At 42.3% G+C, this 24,606-nt stretch overlaps 1 protein-coding gene and 1 long non-coding RNA gene across 7 annotated transcripts in view; one reads left to right on the top strand and one right to left on the bottom strand.

Moving 5' to 3' along the window:
- EMID1 (EMI domain containing 1) overlaps positions 1-24,606 on the top strand; it is a 949,835-nt gene that overhangs the window by 267,943 nt on the left and 657,286 nt on the right. For all 5 annotated transcript variants that reach the window (XM_069619253.1, XM_069619249.1, XM_069619250.1 and 2 more), the window contains exon 4: positions 24,377-24,469. In XM_069619253.1, coding sequence (XP_069475354.1) covers positions 24,377-24,469 — 93 coding nt within the window. The remainder of the gene's footprint in view (positions 1-24,376; positions 24,470-24,606) is intronic.
- LOC138492227 (uncharacterized) overlaps positions 1-24,606 on the bottom strand; it is a 397,170-nt gene that overhangs the window by 62,097 nt on the left and 310,467 nt on the right. The gene's annotated exons all lie outside the window — the stretch shown is intronic.

Consider the following 24,606-nt stretch of genomic DNA (forward strand, 5'->3'; position numbering starts at 1 on the left):
GGACGCTCAGGGCACCAGTCAATTCAGCATGGAGCTGCCACCAGCCCGTACCCTGCTCTGTGGGCCACACACAGGTGCCCAAAAACATATACTGGGGGCACAGGGTTGTACCCCTACCCATGAGTGCCATAAGGGTAACCAATGGGTCTGTTCACCAAAACCAAAAGAGAGAGCTACACCGCCAGGAGTCCCACATGAACTCCTGTGCGGAAAACTCGTCAGAACACACGATAAAAGGCAGTAAAGGACAAGGATACGGAGGCCCTGTCCCTCCGATGCATTTCCAGCATCACAGTACTCCCGCCAGGACTAAGAACGAAGGAGTAATTGCTCTAATGGCAATAAATGCAGGTAATTAAGGGACTGCCAGCACCCATTTCCAGGACGGTCTATGGACAAGAAAATTGGGCGTATGCAAAACTGTTCGAATTTTGTCAACCGTGTCGCTGAACCCCCTTCTGATTCCCCTCCCTTGCCGCAGCCAGGTCTGGTTGCATCTGCAATCTGGGCCTGACTACAGGCAGCACAGAGCTGCAGGTACAAGGCTCTGCGACGGTTACTGGAGACAAGAAACCAACTCTGGGGATTCTCAGAGGCTGACGCTCTTTCTTCCAGGGAGAGAGAGGGTCAGCCTCTGTGCGGGACACTATGAGCGTGAGACCAAGTGCAGCTGCACATGCTGCACTTGCCTTGCGCCGGCCCTGCTGCCAAGAAATGGAGATGACGGAGCAGAGCGGCAGGAGCAGTGTTGGCGCTGCCACGAGAAACTGACGAAAAGAGACAAAACAAGCTGGCCCAGCAGGGCAGGCAGCCAGCCCGGCATCATGCTATAAGCAGCAGAATCTGTGGGCGGGTGAAACGGAGCCATAGGACAACACCAGAAGCCCGTGTATCGACTCAGCTTCAGGGAAAGGAGCACAGCTCCAGCCGCAGATTGCAGCGGGAGCCCGCTTACTGGGAAACACCCACTAGCTCACCAGGGATTCAGAAAAAAGGCCTCCACAAAGGCCATATTGATTAAGGCCCCACTAAACCAACGACGGGGAGACCGTAGGTATTAAGTGAAGGCCTCCAGGAAAGCTTTAGCACCACCACTATCCCACCAGGGTTTTCTATTAAGAAAAAGCCTGCAAGAAGTCCTCTGTAAAAGGCAACAGACAATACACTGCCCATATTAGAAACATGACTGTGTCGGAAAATAGGGTGGGACCTACATGCCCTTTTGAGCCTCCCAAAGCCTTTCCCTGGCCACATCCCCCTCTGAACCAAGTGGTTGATTAAGGAGAGTGGCCAAACCTGGGAGGGCAGGGGAGGGCAATTTAAGAGGTATGTTGTGAGAGTTTGGTGTGGGTTAGTTGGGTGAGGAGTGGACAGGAGTTGGAGGAGGACTCCAAGAGGGTGAAAGCGTGGAAGGAGTGTGGAGGTTACTGGAGCAGAGGGTCTGTGGAGTGTTTGTGTGTGGGAGTGAGTTAGTAGTTGTGGCTGGAGGTAGTGTTAGTGGTGGTGGGAGTAGTGCAGTGGTAGTGAGAGGGGGAGTACGTAGTACGAAGTAGTGGCAGAGTGTGATAGTGAGAATAGTGAAAGAGAGTAGTATCAGTCGGGGTTGTAATGCCCCGGTGATTCCGGCAATCACGGAGGCGGAATGGTTTTTCGGGTCCGGCAGCAGCCTGCCGGTTTTTCCGGGATAGCTACCGCCGGACTCGTAATGAGGCCCATTGTGTTTCAAAGGGCAAGGGGAGGGAACATGGGACAAAGACAATAGAACACAATAATTAACAGGATAGAGGTGGTCCTACTGGGCCTTGTGAGCATTCAGATCGTGCAAGTGCAGAGACAGAGAGGGACAGGGGAAGGGGGTTTGGGGGTAAGTGCTAGGAAAGCCCCCGGGGGGGGGAGTGCCAGGCAGTAAGTTGCTGATGCTTGGAAAAGGTCACATAGTAAAGAGTGGTCATCTGCCGATTAAATAAGTGCAGTCCTGCAGGGGAACAGAGGCCAGTGGGTGGCCGAGGGCATTTGAGAGATGTTCCCCCATGCCCAGTTCAGACCCCTGTCGTGCTCTAAGTGGACCTTTACTTGTGAGAACCTTATGAAAGATCTCCCAATTTAGAAGAACTAAAAATAAAGGGGGCAATTAATGACCATATGCACAAATATATATATATATATGGTTAAGCCCTTCCCTATCCTTCCCTGTCAGCTACGAAGAGGATGAGGCAGCATCTCCTTGCCTTCAGCCTTGCCCTTCATCCTTTGTCGATAGGGGTACTAGGGGGTCCCGCCCACCATCCAGCTTGGCAGCTGTGACAGAGAGCAGAGTAACCTCTGCAACACACTATGCCACGTTGGTGCACTTTGCGACCAACCACCCACCCACATAGAATGAATTAAGTCTCTGCTGCCGTGGGCAGCGTTCTTGGATCCCCGTGCCTGTCTGCTACCCACACACGAGTCCCTAGGTTAGGGTATCCCCTAAATTGCTCCTGGCAATGACACAGGGGCTCGCCCTCATTCCTTGTCTAGGATTCTCCGGTCAGACATGGGAAATCCCAGTCTAAACTGATGCATGTGATACGCGAGTTAAGCTCCTCACATAACAGCAGCTGTCCAAACAGTACTTGGATGAAAGAACAGAGCGTTATTATGACTCCCACTCTCTAGTGGGTGGTTCAGCATTTCTGCATTTAAGCGGAGTACAGCCGTGTCTTTCTTTTTTGCCTTGACCCAATGCCCGTCCCATTCGTTTTTTCACCTGTTACTTTTCGCTTGCACTTCCCGGGCGTGTTGAAATACCCATATCCTGTGTCAAGATGGCGTCACTTTCTACTATCGAGCTACGTTGCTGCACTGCCTATTCAGACCTGTGAAAATAGCTTCTACCCACAACCACTGAGACCCTGTGTTAATAATGCGTTAAACTACATTGAGTCTTCACTGGAGTCTTTCTAGAGCAGGCACTTCATGAGCCCCCCTCTATCATTCTATGCACTTGAATTCCCCTTGCGCCCTTTCTGAGCCTTAAACGCCACGCCGTGCTCCACAGTCCATACACCCTTTGCGGTATCTCAGAAAGAGACAAGTCCGTAACACAAACCTCTGAGATCGTGGCAGCGCCTCTGACCCGTGCAACTCACAGACTGTGCTACAATGAAAAGAGGCGTTTATGGCACAGACACGGCAGCTCAATGCCATGTTTCTGAACCCTGGGGCACCCTATTCTCTTAACTAGACCACTCTGTCCTTATTTTACCCTAGCCCGCAGACTCCTTTGACTTCTTCTAGAGGGCGTATGGTATGACATACCCTGACCGGGATAAGCACCCCTTTCCCTGCAGAGGGATGAGACTGAACCTGAGTGGGCCCAATGTGCCCTCTGGCAGCGCACTCTTCTGGGACAAAAAGTTCAAGTGCCATAAGACACGTACCAACTCTCCTCACATTCGTATTATTTATAAGCAATTTGAATACAATACCTTCTTGTAAAAAATGATTTCAGAAACTGAATTTTGTCATTGCTGATTAATTATTTTATTCTTATTTTCTTTTTTCTTGTATGAACATCATGATCATAAATAGAGACAGTGTACAAAAATGACAATCATTAGTTGACAATCGTTAAAACCTTAATGAACAAATACATTCAGCACTGAGCTTGTATAATTCCATTGTGTAAAAGCAACACACCATACTATCATCTCATATATCAACACATTCATAGCAATCGCATTCATCCTCATTTTAAAGCCAGTCACACTTGTGCAACAAAAACGCAGAAGTCCTAACTATTAGACCTTTAATGCAAAATGATGTTCGTCATTCAAAAAATGCATTGCTTGTTTAATATAATATTGGCCTATATTATCGGATTGTTCTAATATATTCCATTACCATACATATTTGTGGGACTGGACAATCCCCACCCTCTGCTCCCCAAGAGTCACTACAGGATATGGCAAGTATTGTAAACCGCTTTTTCTCCTAATTTCCATACAGCGTTTTCATAGAAAGTCTTCGTAATTTAGTGAAACAATAATCATCATTTCTCCGTAAAAAGTGTATCAATGCACAACCCAGCGGTCACACAGGGCTACGAGCCCACGCTCATAACACTTATTGCTTTACAAATTCCAAGCAGCGCAGCATAAAATACATACTTCAGCATGGACGGTGGGTTATTTTACTCCTGGGCTGTATAGAAATGGAGTCTTAATTTCTGCACCTCAGACTGCGTTAAGATTTTGAGCTTGGCCCATGATACCATACTCTTAAAGTGGCTGGGAATTCCCCATTGAGCGGAACAGGAAGCTAGGAAATCCCGCACCCAAATGACCGACAGAGTCAAGGCTATGACAAAGCGGGCCTGCTTTATTCAACAAGAATAACGCAGGAGTAGAATATAGCACTACATCTTAGCAGCTCTCACCAAATTGCATATTGCAAGCTCTGTTTTATTACAGATACTCGCCACATATGATGTAATTCTACGTTTCTCAAGAAAAACCTTAGAAAGGAAAAGATTGGTTAATATTGCAACTACAATATAGAAACTAAACGTGTCTATCATTTCATTGCACCTTGCATATCAGATGGTCACACCTTGGACCACCTATATTTGCTGAAAATAAAGACTATCACTGTCACTCTAATTGACTTAACATTGCTTTGAAGAAAGGAAAAACAGATTATACAGATAAATGTCTGGAATTGGTCTTACTGACTTTAGAAATCCAACAAGCTGCACACACATGGATTGATACAAGTATTGGGCGACAGAGAGCCAGATGCTACTTCAAGCTTTGATTTGTTCGTCATCCATATCTCCTAGGCCCTGAGCCAAATCATTTTCTTTGTAGTTAATTTTCTTGGCCTCGCAATTCCTCCAAGTAAAAGGGAGGCGAGTAGGTGTCTGTGTCTATGTTTAAATTTTCTCGGTGTTAGTCCAATTATGAATCACGTGCTGGAAGACCATACTTCAGACTGTTTCTCCTCTGATTTAAGCTCATATAAACCCAAGTGGCATTACCCTTTCTGACCATTAGAGAATTGGGAGATCTGTATGTCGTCTCCTGAACAGTTTATTTAGTGCACCTGCTATTTAATGAGGTTGGCTTATCTTCGACTAATCTTTACATGAACAATGTCTGGTATTCAGAAGCTTGTTATCTTGACTCTTCTCCAGAAGTTCCATCCTCCCTTATTTTCACAGGACCCTTGCAACAGAGACTACTTAGCTTCTGTTCAATCAGCCCTACTCCTTGGTTTTAACTTATTTTCTCCATCCCCTCTTTTGTAGCTTCAGGCTCCTGCCTTCGTGTAATGTAGTTTTGTCAGTCATTTAATCCAAGATGGCTTCCCATCCTCCATTGCGTTCTATGTTATAAGCAAGCATATGCATGTTTTTTGTGTTGCGTTTCATTGCCCATATTTAGTTGTGTTGTATATGTTTAAAAAATGTGAAGTGTATATATTCTACATGTCTGAACTCCATCTTTAGCCTAATGTCTCCGTAACTTCATTTTGAATGCTCATTTGCTTCATGTCTATATGTTAATGTAAGTATTTTGATATCTTGATTAATGGTCATCTTCACATGTACAGACTACATATCCATCAGCCGGTTTGCCTCTTCCTGCATTCCTCCTAAAAGTGGCTGATACGGTTGTCTCAGTGAATATCTTCTCTCATATCTGTGATACAGCGGTGGGGAGGGGCCAACCTCACGAATGATACATTCATTTGCCTCTCTACATTCCCCCCTGTGGTTGATTCATCCGCACCACTCCTGATGTCCTCCCTCAGTAAGGGTTTTTTTCGGGACCCAGACCTTCATCACTCCCCTCAGGTCACCTGAATATTTCACATGTTCATCCAAACACCAGTTTATGAAGCAACATGTGCCGGTTTTATTATTGAACATCCATTTACCCACATAATCTCAAGGATTCTTGGGATGCCCAAATATGGATCCTGGAGGAATGATGGGACATCTCTCCATGTACAGGTAGGATGGATTTTCCGTTTGTGTAGCTTAATGCATTTGCTCAGGTATTTCAAGTACTACCTTCATTGCAATGGTCTTTATCATAGTCTTGTCACATTGAATAATTGTTATTCTTAGGGTACAGAATCCTAGTAGTACTGGTATCTGTATTGCTATCAGTATCTTGAATGCATTTGCTAGCCTGGAAGGGATCCATCAGAACAAATATGAAAGCAGTCATCACTTAAGACATCTTCCACCTCCTCAATGATCTTCGTTTGCAGGTCTGTCAGAAGTGTTATTGCTTCTGCAAGGGTCCCATTTGCTTCATCGTGAGCAGGTCTGTATGTACAACAGGATGGACTGACCTTTGCACATATGCCTCCTTCGATGACTGTGATTAGATCTAGAACATACCTATTTTGGAGAGCCATGAGTCTTATGGCTCTCAGATCTTCTTTCATGCTGTTGAAACCTTTCACTGTAGTGTTATTCGGCTGCAGCAATTCCCACCTCATGATTTGAACCCATTTGGGATTCACAGCAACTTGGACTTCAGGAAAAAACATAGCTTAGAAAATGACTGCCGTCTAACTAAACAGTTTATGTTCAGATGGTACGTCCTTGTATGCTTCCTCTGATTTTGCTAAGAAATAGTTCCCTCTCTTTTCTTGTTTGAATATGAGGGAACTTTTCTTCCTCAGGTTTGCATCAATTTTGGGAAGGCCTGTGATCTGCAGATCACTTTGAGGCACTACTAGGGCTGGCATGTTCATCTGTACTATTGAACAAACTCCTCCCCATGTTGGTGGCAACTTCACATAGGCTCTTGATCCCCAGGCCCAGTAGTGGTCCATCAGGACTACTGTTCCTTCCTTCATGCCTGGTACATCGAAGATGCGACCACACTTGGTATTTTCCATGACATATGGCCCATCATAGGGAGGCTTATGCCACTTCCTTACAACACTTTTAATTAGCACGTAGTCTCCAGGATATAACACAGGTTGCTGGAGCAAAGTTTGTATGTTGACTTATCTGTGATCTTCATCATTCTTCTTTGACCCCCCCAGACCGGTCATGAAGATGTTGAGACATAAACAAAACACAGTCTTAGATGCCAGGTAATTATGCATTTCATCACTTAAAACAGCAGACATACTATGTGCATCCATAAGTGTTTGAGAAGGAGGAGCGAGGGGCATGCGCATACAGCGCCCAGTCACCAGCTGATGAGGAGTCAGGTGGTGATCTGAGCCAGGTTGATTTTGCAAAGCGAACAAAGCTAAGGGTAGGCAATGGAGCCATCCCTTCTTCAGAGTAGCCTTTAATTTGGCGGTTGTCTCTTTGAGCGATCCATTGACGCATTTGGAAATACTGTTTGCCTGCGGGTGATAAGCACATGAAAATGTGTACTTTATACGCAATAGGATTGTGATCTGCTCAAACACTTCATTTACGAAGTATGGCCCATTATCAAACCGAAGGACTTCACACACTCCCCATCTTGGCAAGACCTCACATACGAGGTACTTCACCATGCATAAGGAACCACTATGCGTGCATGGACCTGCTTCAATCCATCCTGAAAAAGGGCATACAGCCACCAGCATTTACCTGTACCCACTACAAATTTGGAGCCTGTCTACATAATTGATATGCAGGTGCTGGAATGGTCCAGTAGGAGGAGGTATCACTCCTCTCAATGTTCGTAATGTATGTGCTGCAGTTAATTGCTAATATACTAAACGTTTCACAATGAAAGCTGCAACATGTTCAGATAGATTGGGCATGAACCAGTGTTATGAAATCAAAACTGCAAGGCTCTCTTGGGTTACATGGGCAGGATGATGTAGCTGAGTTAATGCAACATCAAGTAACTTAAGTTGCATAACCGGCTTCCCAGTCGCAACATTGCATCAACGCATGAAAGAGAACACCCCTACATGTCCATATCCCTGCTCTTCTATTGGTGCTCGTCCCTGTAATTCAATAATTTGGGCCATAGATAATGAATTGCTTCCCTTCCTGCATGATCATGTTTTGTGCGGTGCGGACATGTTTGTAAGGTACTGTTTCAAACTCAATTACTTCAGAATTGAAGTAATTGAGTTTGCTTTTTGCTTCTACATCTGTGGCTGCGTTCCCCTGAGAAATGAAGTCTACACCCTTAGTATGCGCTGCACATTTTACCACAGCACTGGACGATGGTATCTGCAGTGCGTCTGAGTCTATCCAATAGTGGAGCATGTTGCACTCGTGGGCCGTCTGCTTGCAGAAAACCACGCCTCTTCCACTGTGACAGTTTTCAATGTATGGTTGGCATCACAGAGGCGGAGTCTGAATACACATTGTTATTTCATCCTCCATACGAGCTTCAAGTGCTATAATAAGCGCTACCAATTCTGCTGCTTGCGCTGAAAATGTGTATGGTAATCGAGTGCTTCGCACTACCTCAAATCACCAGTAAGGTTTGCCTTTACTACTGCGTTCCAACATGTTTTCCCCTTTGCTCTGGTCAATTGATGCTGATCCATTGATAAAGTGAATTTCTTCCCCCTCAAAGGCATTTTCTTTTATGTGTGGCATCGCCTCATACTGTTTTGTGTATTTGGTGCAATCATGCCCCTTCTCTGCTTCTTGTATTAGTTCTGCCATGAACGTTGCTGGGTTCACTACTTTGCACCTAGCAACTTTGATCGCTGGTGGGGAAATTATTACTTCATCCCTGATAATCTTTGTGTGTTCAATGTGCTTCTGGGGTATTCAAGAATGGCAAATATGGCATGCTCCACCTATAATGTGACTAAACACCCCATTGACATTTTGGAAGATTTCTCTATTGCAAAACTTGCAGCTGCTAAAGCTTGTTCGCAAGGATAGTGGCCTCACATAACTGGATCCAGAATCCCACTATAAAATGCTAATGGTTTGTGCCCTATCATAGTCTTTTGGGTGAGCACTGCTATCATTACCACTCTGTTTGAACGTGAGAACAAATAGAATTCTTCATTGTAATCCGGAATCCCCAAAACTGGTGCAGTGAAAATTGCAATTTTCAGTTTGTCAAATGCTTCTGTAATTTCTTCTGTCCCTGCTATACCAATCTTAACTCTTTGGGCTTCCTTCAGTCCCTTTAACAGAGGTTTAATATGGGTGCAATAACTGAAGACCCACGTTCTACAATAGTTACAAAGGTCTAGGAACTGCTGCATTTCTCTTATTGTCTTTGGTTTAGCTGTTCTCATATTTGCTTCTGCTCTTTCAGGGGGTTACCTTTTTTCTCTCTTTAGATGTCAAATGTCCAATGTATAGCACTTCTTCTTGGCAATATGGTAGTTTCTCCTTGTCTACCTTGTAACCCCTTTCTACGAACATGGTCATCATATATACTGAGTGTTTTCTACACTGCTCTTCTGTCTCACTGCATATCAGAATATTGTCAACATATTGTATCACTGTGCTTTCAAGTTGTATGTTGCCTAAGTCCATTTGAAGTACTTAATTAAATATTGATGGGGGCTCACAGTATTCCTGAGATAATCTTGTATGTTTCCACTTGGAATTTCTATATGAAAATGAAGTCAAGTCTTGTGATTCTTTGTGCAGAGCGATAGAGAAGAAGGCATTCTTCAAATCTATCATAGTAAAGTATCTAGCTGTACATGGAATGTTACATAATATGGTAGCTGGATTTGGCACTAATGGAAACTCTGCTTCAACAATATGGTTTCAGAGGTGGAGGTCCTGAATAAATCTCCATGATACCCCTGTTCATTTTTTCACTGGTTACACTGTTGTATTACATGGTGATTCTGATTGTACCAATATCCCTTGTTATACTAGAGCATAGATTGTGCAAGAATGCCTTTGTCTGCCTCCCTAGTGATAGGATACGGCTTTACTCATGGCAAGTTGGCTCCTGGTTTTAACTTTATTTGGACTCTTCCTGATCCTTTCAACAACCCAACGTCCTATGCACTACTCATCCATAATATACTTGGTTCTTGTGGCAAATTTTCTTCAAAAAACAATAGTGTCTTTTTTACTAGTAACATTTTCTGTGGCACTTCCTTGACTCAATTGTGATCCAATAAGTAAGGCTTATGGAGACCACTATCTCATTGTCCGTGTCACTATCTGAAAAGAGTTCTTCATCTGTCAAATCGTTCACTCTAATTCCTCATCACGTGCTATCATTCTTCTACATGCTTTTCCATCATCGTCAGTCCTGTGGAGAATCACCCCTCCTTCTCTTACAATGGCTCCTTCTAGTTCAACGGGAACTGTCTGTCCAAGCTCTTCATCTATTGGTATCTCAGGACTGAATAAAAAGTCAGAAAGTAAATGCAGTGTTATGTCTTCTATTCCTGGAAGCCAAGCAATTAGTACCTCTTCCCCATAGAAGAATACTTCAGGGTCTAAAGATAAACCTCTTTAAACTGGCTGACCATAAAAAGCAGATATGAATTCTTGCACATTCATATGATGCCTAGTGTGGAACATATAATTTCTTGGTCAGTAGACGATCTAGTCATGTTCAGTCGACTCATCAAATCTCACCCTAAAATATTACCTGGTGTCTGTCAAGAATATAATAATGGCATGGAAATGTCATGTTCTCCTATCTGAATCCGTAAATCATCAGTAAATGGAACTCTTGTAGCTGCCCCAGAAAATCCTTATGCATTCATGGCAATAACTGACATTGGATGTTTTCCCTCTCTAACACAAGATCGAGTCTCTCCCGTGTCAACAAGAAAAGAAAATGGGCCTCATTACGAGTCTGCCGGTCTGGAAATAACGGTGGCGGTAAACCCGCTGACATCTTTATTTCCGGACCGGCTGATGTCGAGTTCTGCAGGCGGGAGGTGTCATTCCTGCCAGGTCTGACCTGGCGGGTTTAACACCACCCGCCTGCAGGCGGATGTGGAAACACCAGCACCATTACAAGATGGTGCCAGTGTTTCCACTTCCCCATTTCCATGGAGTCCATGGGAATGGGGATTTACCGAATTCTGCCTCTGGAATTACCGGAATTACCAGGTCATCAGGGTTGTAATGCATTTGAATTACGGAGGCGGAATGGTAATACGAGTCTGGCGGTAACCTGCCAGAATTTTTGGCACGGTTACCGCCGGACTCATAATGAGGCCCAATGTTTTGTTACCTATGATTACCCTGACCCTTGGTTCCTCGTGTGGATCCGGCGTAACAAATAGGATGGAACACATTAAGCCCTTCTGTGGGCTGTCCTGTTGTGGATACAAACAAATTCCTGTTCCGGTAAAAGGACTCTCACCCACCATGGTCACATTACCTCCTATTCGAGTGGTCTTTGCTGATTGTCCTGTATTTGCGTTCCATGTCGTCACTGTGTTCTGTTGTGCAGGTGGTTGTGATTGCTGTAGCTGTGCATGGTATGCCTGCAATGAAGTCTGTTGCATTTGCTCTGACTGTGTCTGTGTGGAAACTCGTTGCTGCAAGGGTATTGATTGACTTTGCATGGGCCCATTCTGTGGGATCGATTGTACTTGTGGTGCAAATGTATGATACAATGTGCGATCTTGGACATAATATGCAGGTTGTTTTGCACTGTATGTTGGAGGGTAAGATGTCCCCATCTCTGCCCTTGCCAGTTCTGTTGCATTCTTCCCCTACTCCTACATGCTTGGGCAGAATGTTCTGCTTTTCCACATGACCAACATTGCTGCGTCTGTCCTCCAAATCTGGATATTCCCTCATTAAAACCATTCCCTTGTGGTGGTTGAGATCCTCTGCCTCTCTGCATGTTCCCTCTTCCTTGTGGCCAATAATTATATTCTCCCCTTCCTGCAAAGTTCCCTCCAGGTACTGGCTGTATCTGCTTTACCTCTGAAATCTGCCCTTCTTCCCTGCTTGTCAATACAGCTCCCTCTACAACAAACCTAGCCACTTTCTTTTGAACCAACTTTACTTCCTCTAACTTCCTTTCCTTCCATTTCGTTCTTGCTTTTTTTGCACTAATCAACAATGATGCACTATAGTCAATTGGATCCCCACTAGCTTCTTCAGTTGACTCTGTACCGGCTCAGGTAAGCCCTGACATAGTATGTGATAACAAATAGATGTATTTTTATCCCACGGTTCCCTCGTCTCAAGATGCCAATGTTCTTGAATCTCCTGAATATAGGCAACAGGATCTTCATCATCATGTATTTTGCGTGTAATGAGTGCGCTCATGTCTGACGTGTCAGGATATTGTACTCTAAGCGCTCTCCAAATATCTGCCTTGCAATTATTGAATGGTGCTCCATCATGCACTGTCATGTGGACTTTTATTCCAGGATACCCTGCTTGGTTCCAAATGTCATCAGCTCCCTCCCCAATAATGATGGCAAGTAAGCTTTTTATGTCACCTATAGCTATCATCATCCCTAAAATCATTCTTTCCAGCTTGTAAATCCATTTTCCCGCTCCAGACGTTAAAGACTGTAGCTTACACCTTAGTTTTCTTTCTCCATTTGTGGCCACAATATGTATTGTAGTCTTCCTCCCCTTTCTCTAATAATGGGAACTGTCATAGTCATCCCTCTTCCAAATCCAGCCAACACTTCTGCTCCTCCATCAATGTCTGTCACAGTCATTCTCTTTCTTCCTGTCTTCCTGGTAGATTCTACAATCTAGTTACATATGGTGTATTATTCTTGTAACTGCTTGATCGCCTTTTCGGCTCCCCACAAATCTTTATAGTGTCTGGCCACTGCCCTCCCTTCTTTAAACTCTGCCATGTTTTCTCTAGCTGGGCCTCTGTGTCTGTGAGCTGAGCTTGCGCAGTTTCTTCATCTTCCTCTGATGACCTTAATTTCCCATGACCATCACTGCCCCCATCTCCTTTGTCTTTAGGGTATGTTTCCATGTTCATGCTGGATCTGTAATATTCCTCCACTTATTTGTCAAAAGCGTCTTCTTCATCTCTATATAGAGGCTCTCCTACACCCTTGGTCATGTTAAGTGACCCACTGTCCTGCCTGCTGTCGTGAAGATTTTTAATCTGTACTTGTATGGCTGCTCCTTCATTTTCGTCTTGACAGGAACATCTTCTGAACATCTGCTCCATTTCCCCACTGTTTTTCCCTGAACTCTTATCTTTTTCTCTTTGTTTGCGCTCCTTCACTCTTTTTTCTTCCCATCTCCTCATACTTAATGCCATTTCTAGTTATCTTTCTTCTTCTCACTTTTCCTTTTTCCTTTCTTGTTCGTGTTGTCTTATTTCATTTTCCTTTCTTTTTCTAGCTCTTTCTCTTTCTTCCCTATTTTGCCTTTCTGTTTCCTTCTCTTGCTCTTTTTGCTGCTCTTCCCTTTGTCTTTCTCTGTCTTCAATCCTTCTATTTTCTCTCCTCTTTTCTTCTCCTTTCGTCCTCTTCATCCTCTTTCTCTAATCTTTCTCTGTCTTTACTGTCTTTTTCCCATTCTTCGAGTTCACTTGCATTTTTCCCATCTAATTTGATAATGTTTGCCCTCCTACCCATTTATTTGAGGTGATGGCTATCTCTTCCTTATTGTTCTTGTTTTTCCCTATGTCTCAGAATTTCTTCCTCTGCTCTTGTTAGTCTTGCCTGTAATGTTCTTTGTTCACTATCCCCGTCACATATAGGCACTGGTTTGTTCTTGGCTAGTTTAGCTCTATTAAGAATGTCCTCACTATTATGGGTTGGTGGCTCATATGCAGGGTTAGTATATCCTGTTGCTGCTTTTAGCTCTTTTAATCGGTGTAACCCTTGTGTGTCATTAGATATATCGTCAGCCTGATAATGAGATGGAGGAGCTGAGGGTGCTATGCCCTCCCCTTCATGCTGATTAAGCATACATTCTATCATGGGTGGATCCGCTTTCTCATTTTCATACATCCTCCATTATTCCAAAATGGCTAATCTCTTTTGCAATTTCTTCCCTTTATATGCTGCATGCAAAAATGTTGTCATATGCTGTAGTACTGTTTTAGACATTTTATCAGCTGGGGCCCTTACCCACTCGAATGGTATTTAAGGAGTTTTTCACTGTATCTGGGCAGCATCTTGCATAATGGGAGTATTTTGATATATTGATTAATAGCTGTCTTCACACATCCAGACTACATACCCATCAGCAGGTTTGCCTCTTCCTGCATTCCTCCTAGACGTGGTCAAAACATTTAGTGAATATCTTCTCTCATACCTGCGATACAGCTGTGGGGGAGGGGCCAATGTCATGAATGATGCATTCATCTGCCTCTCTACAATACAGTGAGCCAAAACATGTTATAAGGAGACACATTGGCTTGCTTCTGTCTGCTATCTCACAGATAATGTATTGTGGCAGCTCATCTTTCAGTCACTCTCCCATTCCTGCCCTGCTGGACTAGTTTCTCAAAGTCAGCCACCAGTGAGTAGAGTCGTATTCCATTAAATGTAGTTGAGTCAGCCACTGTCTATCAATAGCTGGGTCAGAAAACAGGGAATGGTCAATCACCAGCTGCTACAGTGTCTGGTTCAGTAGGTTTGGGTGCAGTCAGTCTTCAACTAGAATAGTCTCGGTGCGTATGGGCCTTTAATCACCTTTACCCAAACAGGCCCACCACTTAAGAAGTGAGTACACGGTTGTACACAATTTTCCAGGGAGGAGTTAGATGGTGTTACAGGACCAAACTAATCCGAGTCTCAAACAACCACATCAGTTCACATATTTTATACAGTTTTGCAACAGTTAAAACACTCCCAAATACTTTATTGCAATCCATCCCCAAACATGATTAGGATGAAACACTCTTCAAAGAAAACCCATCGTTTCCCAATTCCTACATTTTCATTGGCCAGTTTTATCTTAATAATTATGTTCAGATTATATTCATTACACACCTTTCTTATGATTCGTCCGTAGTAGGCCATGACGTCAACACATGGTGGCTAAAAACATAATTGTAAACATAATTATTTGCTAGCAATAATGTTCCTAATCCGTTTATACCCTACCTCTACATTTGCACAAGGCTTGCATGAATGTTCTCCATGATATGAGAAGGCTGGGTGAACGATTTCTCTTTGGTCATGATGCTAACTCATTTACCAAGTCACTGTTCCATTTAACCTTTCCAATCTACAAGAACTCACACTTCATTGCACAATTAAAACTCCTAAAATGCTTTAGGCACTGGCTTACACCGCGTTTTACAATTTACCAAAATAAATAACGCAACTCCATCAGTCACGCTCTGAGGCTGCAGGAGATTACATCTACGATCTATGAGACTTATCAGCCCATAAAAACTCACGGCTATTTTCTGCAGCTGCTGACAGTGATGGTTGTTAATTTACTCATTCACCTGTTCTTTGCCGTCTGAAAACCTGACAAAGTCAATTTAAAAGTCAAATTGCATTTTGCAAGAGAGCCCCAACTACCGTGTTTTGGTCATTGTGAAAAGGATACTATAATGAAATTAATATATTCCACATATATTTATATTAATGTGCATGCATGTTTTTACATTTGGTGGATTTAATACTTTATCTTTCTGCGTGCTTGCAAGCTAATATGTATACATTCTGGACAAACAGTAGCTCTAAAGGTAGCCCTGATGCCTGTGGGCTAATGGTGCAGTACAAATAAATAAATACATAAAAACATATCCCATCTATAATTACCTACACTCAATATATATAAAATTGCAACATCACTCCAAATTTGCCACTACTTCCAGTCATCAATATGGTGTGCGCAACATGAACCCTTTGTATTAACGGGTACCCTTCCTAACTACCCCAAAATCTCTGAGTCAGTAAGTGGGGGTGAGGTCAGCCTTTAGCTAGTAGAGTCTTGGGTTATTAAAAAAGGGTAGGGTCAGTCACCACCTAGTAGGGTTTCTGGGTTACTAAGAAAGGGCTGGGGTCAGTCACCACCTAGTAGAGTTTCTGGGTTGCTAAAAAAGGGTGGTATTAACTCTCCAGCTAGCTGAGCTTGTGGTCTATTAAGTTGGGTTGGGCTCAGTCACCAGCTAATTGAGATTGAGTCTTTTTGCAAGTAGAGAGGCTGGACAGAAACCTCTGGACTGAGTCATGGCATTCTCTAATGCAGTGGTCTTCAAACCTTTCTATCCAAAATTCCAAAACACCCCTTGTGGAAATGTTTTGAAGTTGGGACGACTCCTGGGATCATGGAAGTCACCGGTTGAGAGGGGGCACAGCTTTCCAGTGACCCCCATCCATGGTTACGGGGATAGCTCTGAGTAGGGACCTTGCAGAGAGACTAAGTGACCACACTTTCCTCTCAAACGCATGAGTCTGACTGAACACAGTTGTTGTGGCAAGCGCTGCCTTTGCATTCTGCCGTTTCGTCAGGTGTGGCTGTGTTGTGGCAAGTACTGCCTTTGCATTCTGCCTTTCATTCAGATGTGGCTGTGTTGTGGCAAGCACTGCTTTTGCATTCTGCCTTTCAGTCAGGTGCAGTTGTGTTGTGGCAAGCGCTGCCTCTGCATTCTGCATTTTAGTCAAGTACGGCAGTGGTGTGGGAAGCGCTGTCTTTGAAATCCGTACCTCTCAACCTTCTAATTCCCCAATGCAGGTAAACAAAGAGAATTCTGTTTTGGTCTAGTGGGAGCCCATTCAAATTAATGGACAGGGGGCGTGGCTTGGCGCCGAGCTGAATGGCAGGCTAGTTCCTCAGCTCCATCCCTCGCTTTAAGTTGAATAATAAAAAGACCGTCCAAGAGTGTATCCCTTCTTACCTTTGACTCGTTCGTGACCCTGTAGAAACAAGGTGAGCCCAAGTGCAGCGAGATTGCTAGTCTGGTGGGCTGTAATACATAGCAAGAAGGAGCTGCATGAGAGACCATGAAGCAGTGAGATGGAAAATCCAGTCAGCTGTTCCGGGTAATGTGTGACGTGCGCACCGCCTGCTGATGGGAACGCTTTTTCCTCACAACACAGATCAAATCTGCTAAACCAATTGGAAACAACACTAAATCTGCACATAGTCTTTTAGATATTTTGTGACTCTGAGAAGTGCTATATGTGCTAAATAACTCTCCTCCTGTTTGTACCTCATGAACTCACTGTATTATACTTCCTAAAATTGCATTAAAAATGTCCTTTTCTTCACATTTTCGTGATCTCAATGTCACTTGCCCTAGTAATATCGTTGTCTCTGTCCTCCCCCGTTTCCCCCTTTCTTGCCACACCTTGAAACACTTGTGTAAAGGCGCGTTAAAAATGGCATATCATATCATATCATTTAAGCAATTTTGGATGCTCTAACCTTAATTGCTTATTATTAAATAGGGGCTCTATAATTTTAAGAGGGATAAGGATGTCCACATTATACATGTCTAGTTATATACAAAATACCTCTTTTATATAAATATGGCAACATCTAAGAAAAACATGGCTAAAGATAATACCTCAACTACTGCCACTATGTTAAAAAGGCAAAAAGGTGATTCACCCACTCACAATGAAGAAGGTATGGACCCAGCCATGCTTGCCATTTTTACTGAAATTAGAGCTTTAAAACCATTTATGGGGGCAAATAACAGTAAACTACAATATTGGGATGATAAATGGTCAGCTTTTGACTCTAGGATCTCTGAAGTGGAGCGCAGAGTGAGTAATGCGGAAGACATAACAAATAGATTTGTTAACTTAGAAAACTCAGTCAAAGCACTCAGAAAACCTGGAAAAGAGAAACAGAAGAAATAATCTTCGCATTGTGGGCCTTTCTGAAGGAATTGAAGGAGAGGATACCATTCCTTTCCTTACTAATATGCGCTCTAGACTATTTGGCCTCCCCCCTTACTTGCAACTTAACATTCAAAGAGCCCACAGGATTGGTCCGCTACGACCTCAGAACCCTACAAATGCCTCAAGAACTTTTATTTTTGCTCTCCTGGATTTTAAACATGTGCAGCCTATAATGAAAAAGGTCAACATGACTAAACATCTCACATGGAATGGAAATAAAATGTTCTTCTCTCAAGATGTTGCAAATTCTACTGCCGCAAGAAGAGAAGAGCTATTAGCGCTAAGACCAGCCTTCAAACAACTTAATGCCAGATATGGAATGGTTCATCCTGTGTCCTTAATAGTAACCTTTAAGGGACACACTACCTATTTTGACAATCCTGGAGACCTGAGACAATGTATTCAATCTCAAAGGTCGGATGAAATGGATACTACTGATCCTCTAAATAATGCAACATAAATTCTCTTAAACATTTTGACTCTCTAAGCTTAACTGTGCGAGAATGCTGCCTCGGATAACCTGATCTCACTGGATGCCCCACCCTCAGTACTGTTCTTTGTTTCCAACATGAAATGTTTTTTCTGTTTACAGTTAACCATTTTGTTTTATCACACCATGAGTTACGATCTAATTTTACTCATTTTCATGTTCTTGTTTGTCATCCTTTTTACCTTATATATCCCCTTATCCTGTTGTTCTTCCCCTAGGGGTACCACACTATTCATAATTACTGGAAACTTCATCAAAACGGTTTGGAAATCATTATCTTCATATTCTCCCGTTACTCAATCAATTATTTATTTAAGGTTCATATTGTTTACTTCTGAATTCCTATGTCTATAAATATATCATCTTGGAATGTTAAAGGCCTTCACAATCCCGTCATCAGACAAAAGGTACTATAATATCTCAATAGAAATAAGCATTCCATTGCTTGCATTCAAGAAACTCAGCTCTCAACTTTAGAAGCTGTAAAGCTTAGGAAGATCTGGGTGGGTAAGGTCTTTGCAAGTCCGGCACAGGGAAAGAAAAATGTAGGCATTATCCTGATAAATAGAAACTTTGATTGCAAGATCAATTGCTCAGAGTCTGATGACTCAGGAAGATGAGTCCATTTGAATATTCGCTTTCACTCTGCTTACTACTCAATTTTAAATGTATATGGTACTAATGCACCAGACCCTGTTTTCTGGAAACAACTTAAGGAACGTTTGCTTTGCTCAAATGTACAAAATATTATCGTATGTGGGGATTGTAATGAAATAGAAGATCCATTTCTGGACAGAAATTCAAAGTCTCCTTTTAAAAATTCAAAATTACACAACCAAATCCTAATGGATATCTCTGAATTAGGCATTGCTGATGCCTGGTGCCTGCAACACCCATCAGACAAGGAGTATACCTTTCTTTCTAGTCCCCATGACTTATTTTCTAGGATTCCCTATATCTTTCCGGCTAACGCCTTAGCTACCAGCCTAATCGATTTCACTATAGAATGTATATCCCTATCTGATAATGCCACTGTCCATATTAAACTTAGCGATACCCATCCTATTTTCAAATCAAATAGATGGATATTTAATTTGGCCCTATTAAAAGAAAAAAAGAGTGCTCCTTTCCTGACAAATGCTCACAATAATTATGTTCAGATTAATAAAGCGACAGACACTTCTATACCGAATAATTGCAACTGCTATAAAGCAGTACTTAAAGGTGAAATAATCTCCTTTGTGGCAAGCAAAATGAAGATTATGCAACACGAATCCAAAGAAATTCTAAGAAAATGTAAAATCCTTGAAAAACAATGTATCGCTAAACCTTCTAAGGAAACTCATTTCGATATAGTACAGCTAAGAATGAAATATAATAAACTTACCTCTGAATAATCATGTCCTAACCTGTTAAAGTATAAATAAAAAATTAGCAATTTTCCAATAAAACCACTAAATCCCTAGCTTCTTACCCCAAAATTAAAAAAGAAAGAAGCAGAATTACAGTAATTAGAGACTTAAATAGTACTAGAAAATTTGGAGATAAAGAGATTATTAATTTATTCTGTACATTCTATCATCAATTATGTTACTCCAAGTCCACTTCCGATAATCCAGACATTACTGCCTTCCTACAGAATATTACACACTCAAATTATCTGACTATTCATGTTGACTCTCTTAAATCAGCCATAACACAAAAGGAAACTATCAAGGAAATACATGGGCTTAAAAAAGGCAAGGCGCCAGGACCCAATGGATTTTCCATTGACTTTTATGCTAATTTCAAATAATTACTTACCCCCAGACTATTTGAACTTTTCTCTCACGTTATCTTAAACTCAAAATCTGAAAGCTCCTTCACAGAAGCCATGCTTCTGGCATTCCCTAAACCTAATAAGGATGCTGAATTACCACAAAGCTACAGACCAATTTCCATAATTAACACTGACTGCAACATTTTCGCAAAAAATCTTAGCAAATAGACTTCTCCCTTTTTTGCCTAAATTAATTAAACAAGACCAGGTGAGGTATGTTAAAGGAAGACTCTCCGCATCCAACGTTAGGATCTTTCAGGATGATTTGAATGTTGCAGCCCTCTCAAGTGATCCCTATGCAGCTGTTGCCTTAGATGCCGAAAAAGTGTTTGATAGAGTTGAATGGGTTTAATGCATTGCAATGGCATGGTCTTCATCAAACTTTTATATCCATGATTTGTGTTCTTTATTCAAATCCCAAAACCACTAAATTAATAAATGGTCAGATGTCTCCCTTTTTACTTTAGGCAGAGGTACACGGCAAGGATGCCCTCTTTCTCCTCTATTATTTATTTTAGCCCTTGAACCATTTTTAGAAACGATTACACTACACCCACATATCCAGGCAATAACTTTTGGTGATTTGCAAGTTAAATTGGCAGCCTACGCAAATGATATCTTTCTATTTCTTGAGAATCCTGAAATAAGTTTAGGCAATATACTTGACACAATATCACATTTTTCATTAGCCTCAGGATACAAATTAGTTATGGGTAATTTGGAAATTCTTTCCCTGAACATTTATTGCACTAAACATAATGTCCAACCATATGGCATGAGATGGTGTTCTGAGAAAATCAAATATCTAGGACTGCAAATGTTCTCGTCAGTCAAAGAAAATACTAATATCATACTAACCAAACTTAAGAGACTCTTAGATACCTTGTCCCCATTAAATCTATACTGGTCGGGTTGCCTCCAATCCATTAAAATTATGATTTCCCTGATTATTTCATACCCCTTATTTATGCTTCCTGTCCCAATTCCAAGTAAATTGTTTAATGATATTGGTACATGTCTTGCCAGAATTTTGTGGGATAGGAAAAAACATAGAATCTCCTAAGTAGACTAAAGAGGAAAGTCATGTGTGGAGGGGTGGGATTTCCCTCTTTTACTAAATATTCTGCCTTTATACTAAAGCAAGTACAAAGCTGGTTTTGACAAGCTGAATACTTTGACACCCCAACATGTGTTTGCGTTGAAGTTATTATGGTTTGGCCCTTCTCTTTATCTGAATGCCATTTATTTACTGCAAAAAATAGAGTTATTAAATACACTATTGTTCAGTTTATTGCTAAACACATTGGAGTGTATCTCATCTATACGATCCCCTCTGAGTGTATATCACAGTTCATTTAGTCAAACAACCCTATCCAAATTAATGGTAATATTTTTGGGAAAAGTTGGATATTAAAAGGAATCAAATATGTACATCAACTTTTTAATCAAGGTATACCGCTAACTTTCAATGAATTCACAGTGAAATTCGTCACTCCTAAGTCTTTCTATCACCAATATTTATTATTAATTAATGATATCATAGATAACCTGCAGCTTCTGATGGAATCGTCTGGGCAAATCAATGTTGTTAGATAAAATCATATGCAAAACTATCCGTTTTCAGCCTCCTTTTTTTAAAGACCTTACTAAAGACTTAACAGCACATCTCCAATAGAAAACACAGCAAGGATGGCAACAAGACTGTTCAGTAACCTTTGGAGACTATGCCTGGTCGTCTTTTTGGAAAAAAACATCAACCATAACTGTTTCAGCTAATCTAACACCAAACTCTTTTCTTTTTCCGTCATAGAATTTTTATTGCCCCTGCTATGCTTTTTAAGTGTAGGATATCTTTGGATAATACATTTTGGAATTCTCATGATGGTGAAGGATCGTTCAAACATATGTTTTTGGAGTGTAAATATAATGAAAAATGTTGGAACAATATATGGCGCATCATTAAATGTATCTTTAAGTTAAATGAACCTTTACATTTTAAAATATTATAGTGCTCTGTTTCAGCATCACCTAGAATCCCACACTTCTTATTTATTCGATTTGTTTATTCTAACTGCAGTTCAAGTTATCACAACAATTGGAAAAAATCTGACCTAATGAATCATAAAATATGGTGGAACTCCATATGTAGTATACATAGAGTGGAGGGATGTATAGCTTCAACCCCAATACTGTATGACAAGTAATGGAGAATGTTTTTAGATTTCCTCTCCTCAAATGATTACTCTGTTTTAATATGATATCACGATTTCCGTTTTTAATGATTACACTTATCCTATCATTTCCCCTTACCCCTTACCCTCCCCACTTCCTTACTCTCCTGTCTGTATTGTTTTGTTATATGTTTCCCCTCCCCATTTATGCCAGGAAAATACGTTTTTTACATAGTCTTAATTCAATGCGCCCTAAAGTTTTAATATGTTTTATTACAAGGTGCTTGCGTTGTTATTCCTGTATTTGCCACAATGTATATGCATTGTTGTTTCTTTTTTGTTTTTTTTCCTGCTTTCAATAAAACACGTAAACACAAAAAAAGAAATTAATTGAATTAATTCATTCCCAGGTGGAAGACACCCCCAAAGTGTGTCAGTTGAGAGGTATGGCATTCTGCCTTTCACTCAAGTGCTCCCTGCAAGAAGTTAACACAGCATGGAAGAATCCACGCTGTGTTAACTTCTTGAATGTAGCACTTTACTGATAGGCAGAATGCAAAAGCAGCGGTTGCCACAATACAGCAAAGAGGCTGTGTTATGGCAAGCGCTGCCTTTGCATTCGGCCTTTGAGTCAGGTGTTTCTTTCAAGAACTTAACTCAGCATGGAAGAGTCCAAGCTGTATTTACTTCTTGAAAGGAGCACCTAACTGAAAGGCAGAATGCAAAGGCAGCGTTTGCCACAATAAACCCACTTGTTGTGGCAAGCTCAGCCTTTGCATTCTGCTTTTCAGTCAGGGATGGCTGTGTTGTGGCAAGCGTTGCTTATCCGTTCTGCCTTTCAGTCAGGGATGGCTGTGTTGTGGCAAGCGTTGCCTATGCGTTCTGCCTTTGAGTCAGGTGTTTCTTTCAAGAACTTAACTCAGCATGGAAGAGTCCAAGCTGTATTTACTTCTTGAAAGGAGCACCTAACTGAAAGGGAGAATGCAAAGGCAGCGTTTGCCACAATAAACCCACTTGTTGTGGCAAGCTCAGCCTTTGCATTCTGCTTTTCAATCAGGGACGGCTATGTTGTGGCAAGCGTTGCCTATGCGTTCTGCCTTTCAGTCAGGGATGGCTGTGTTGTGGCAAGCGTTGCCTATGCGTTCTGCCTTTCAGTCAGGGATGGCTGTGTTGTGGCAAGCGTTGCCTATGCGTTCTGCCTTTCAGTCAGGGATGGCTGTGTTGTGGCAAGCGTTGCCTATGCGTTCTGCCTTTCAGTCAGGGATGGCTGTGTTGTGGCAAGCGTTGCCTATGCGTTCTGCCTTTCAGTCAGGGATGGCTGTGTTGTGGCAGGCACTGACTATGCGTTCTGCCTTTAAGTCAGGTGCTCCTTTCTAGAAGTAAATAAAGCATGGAAGAGTCCAAGCTGTGTTTACTGAAATTAGCACCTTACTAAATGGCAGAGTTCAAAGGTAGCAGCGTCCTCTGCATTGCCGCGATAAACGCTGATCGGCTGTTAATTGTTCTTCAAGGTTTAGCATTCACGCCTTAGCAGGGGGCGCGAGCCACAGTTTGAAGAACACTAATGCATAAGGAGAGGTGGAGTCAGTCACCAGCTGCAAGTCCCTGGAAGAAAGGGATGGGGAAGTCAGTTACCATCTGTCAGTCTCTGTGTCAGTAAATAGGGGCGTGGCCACTCTTTGACAGAAGTAGTAATGTGGTCTGCCTTGACCTGCAGTCGCTGAATCACTTAATTGGACGGTGGTTGTCATTCAACAGCTGACAGTCTCTGGGTCAGTGGGTAGGATGGTAGTCTCTTGACAGTAGGTGGAGGTAAAGCCCGCAACAACGCTGTCCATATATCAGAAGGAGTGGATGGGATCATTAATTCAGTTGTAGTTACTTGGTTAGAAAGTAGTGGTGCGGTCAGTCACTACCTGACAACCTCTAGAGGAGAAGAGGTGGGGTCAGTGACCAACTCACCATTGTTGAAAGGAGGGATGGGGTCATTCACCAGCTGGCAGTCTCTTGGACTAGAGGGCTGGTCACAGCCTGCCAGCCTTTTGGTAAGTATGTATGGTGATGTTAAACCACCACCGGTACGTAGAGCACCAGGGTAGATGGTTTGTATTGACAATGACCCATACACGACTGTGAGTGAGGCATCATTTCCTTGCATCTGTTTTGCAGATACGAGCAGATACGCAGAGGTCCAGGACTCAGGACGGCCCAGCGCCCCCGTGGCCCTCCGGAAGCTCCCCTACCGACCAGCAGCCTACACAGGTACACTTGATTGCATGGGGTGTTCAGAAAAGAGTGGGGGAGTTTTGTGCCAGACTTAACTTCCCCTGTCCCTAGGAGTGTTCAAATCATTAAGTGTGGGATATGTGCCCTTTCATCTTCCCCAGAGAAAGGCCAAG

Source organism: Ambystoma mexicanum, chromosome 10 (assembly GCF_040938575.1).
Source record: "Ambystoma mexicanum isolate Mex_15411 chromosome 10, UKY_AmexF1_1, whole genome shotgun sequence".
NCBI lineage: Eukaryota > Metazoa > Chordata > Amphibia > Caudata > Ambystomatidae > Ambystoma > Ambystoma mexicanum.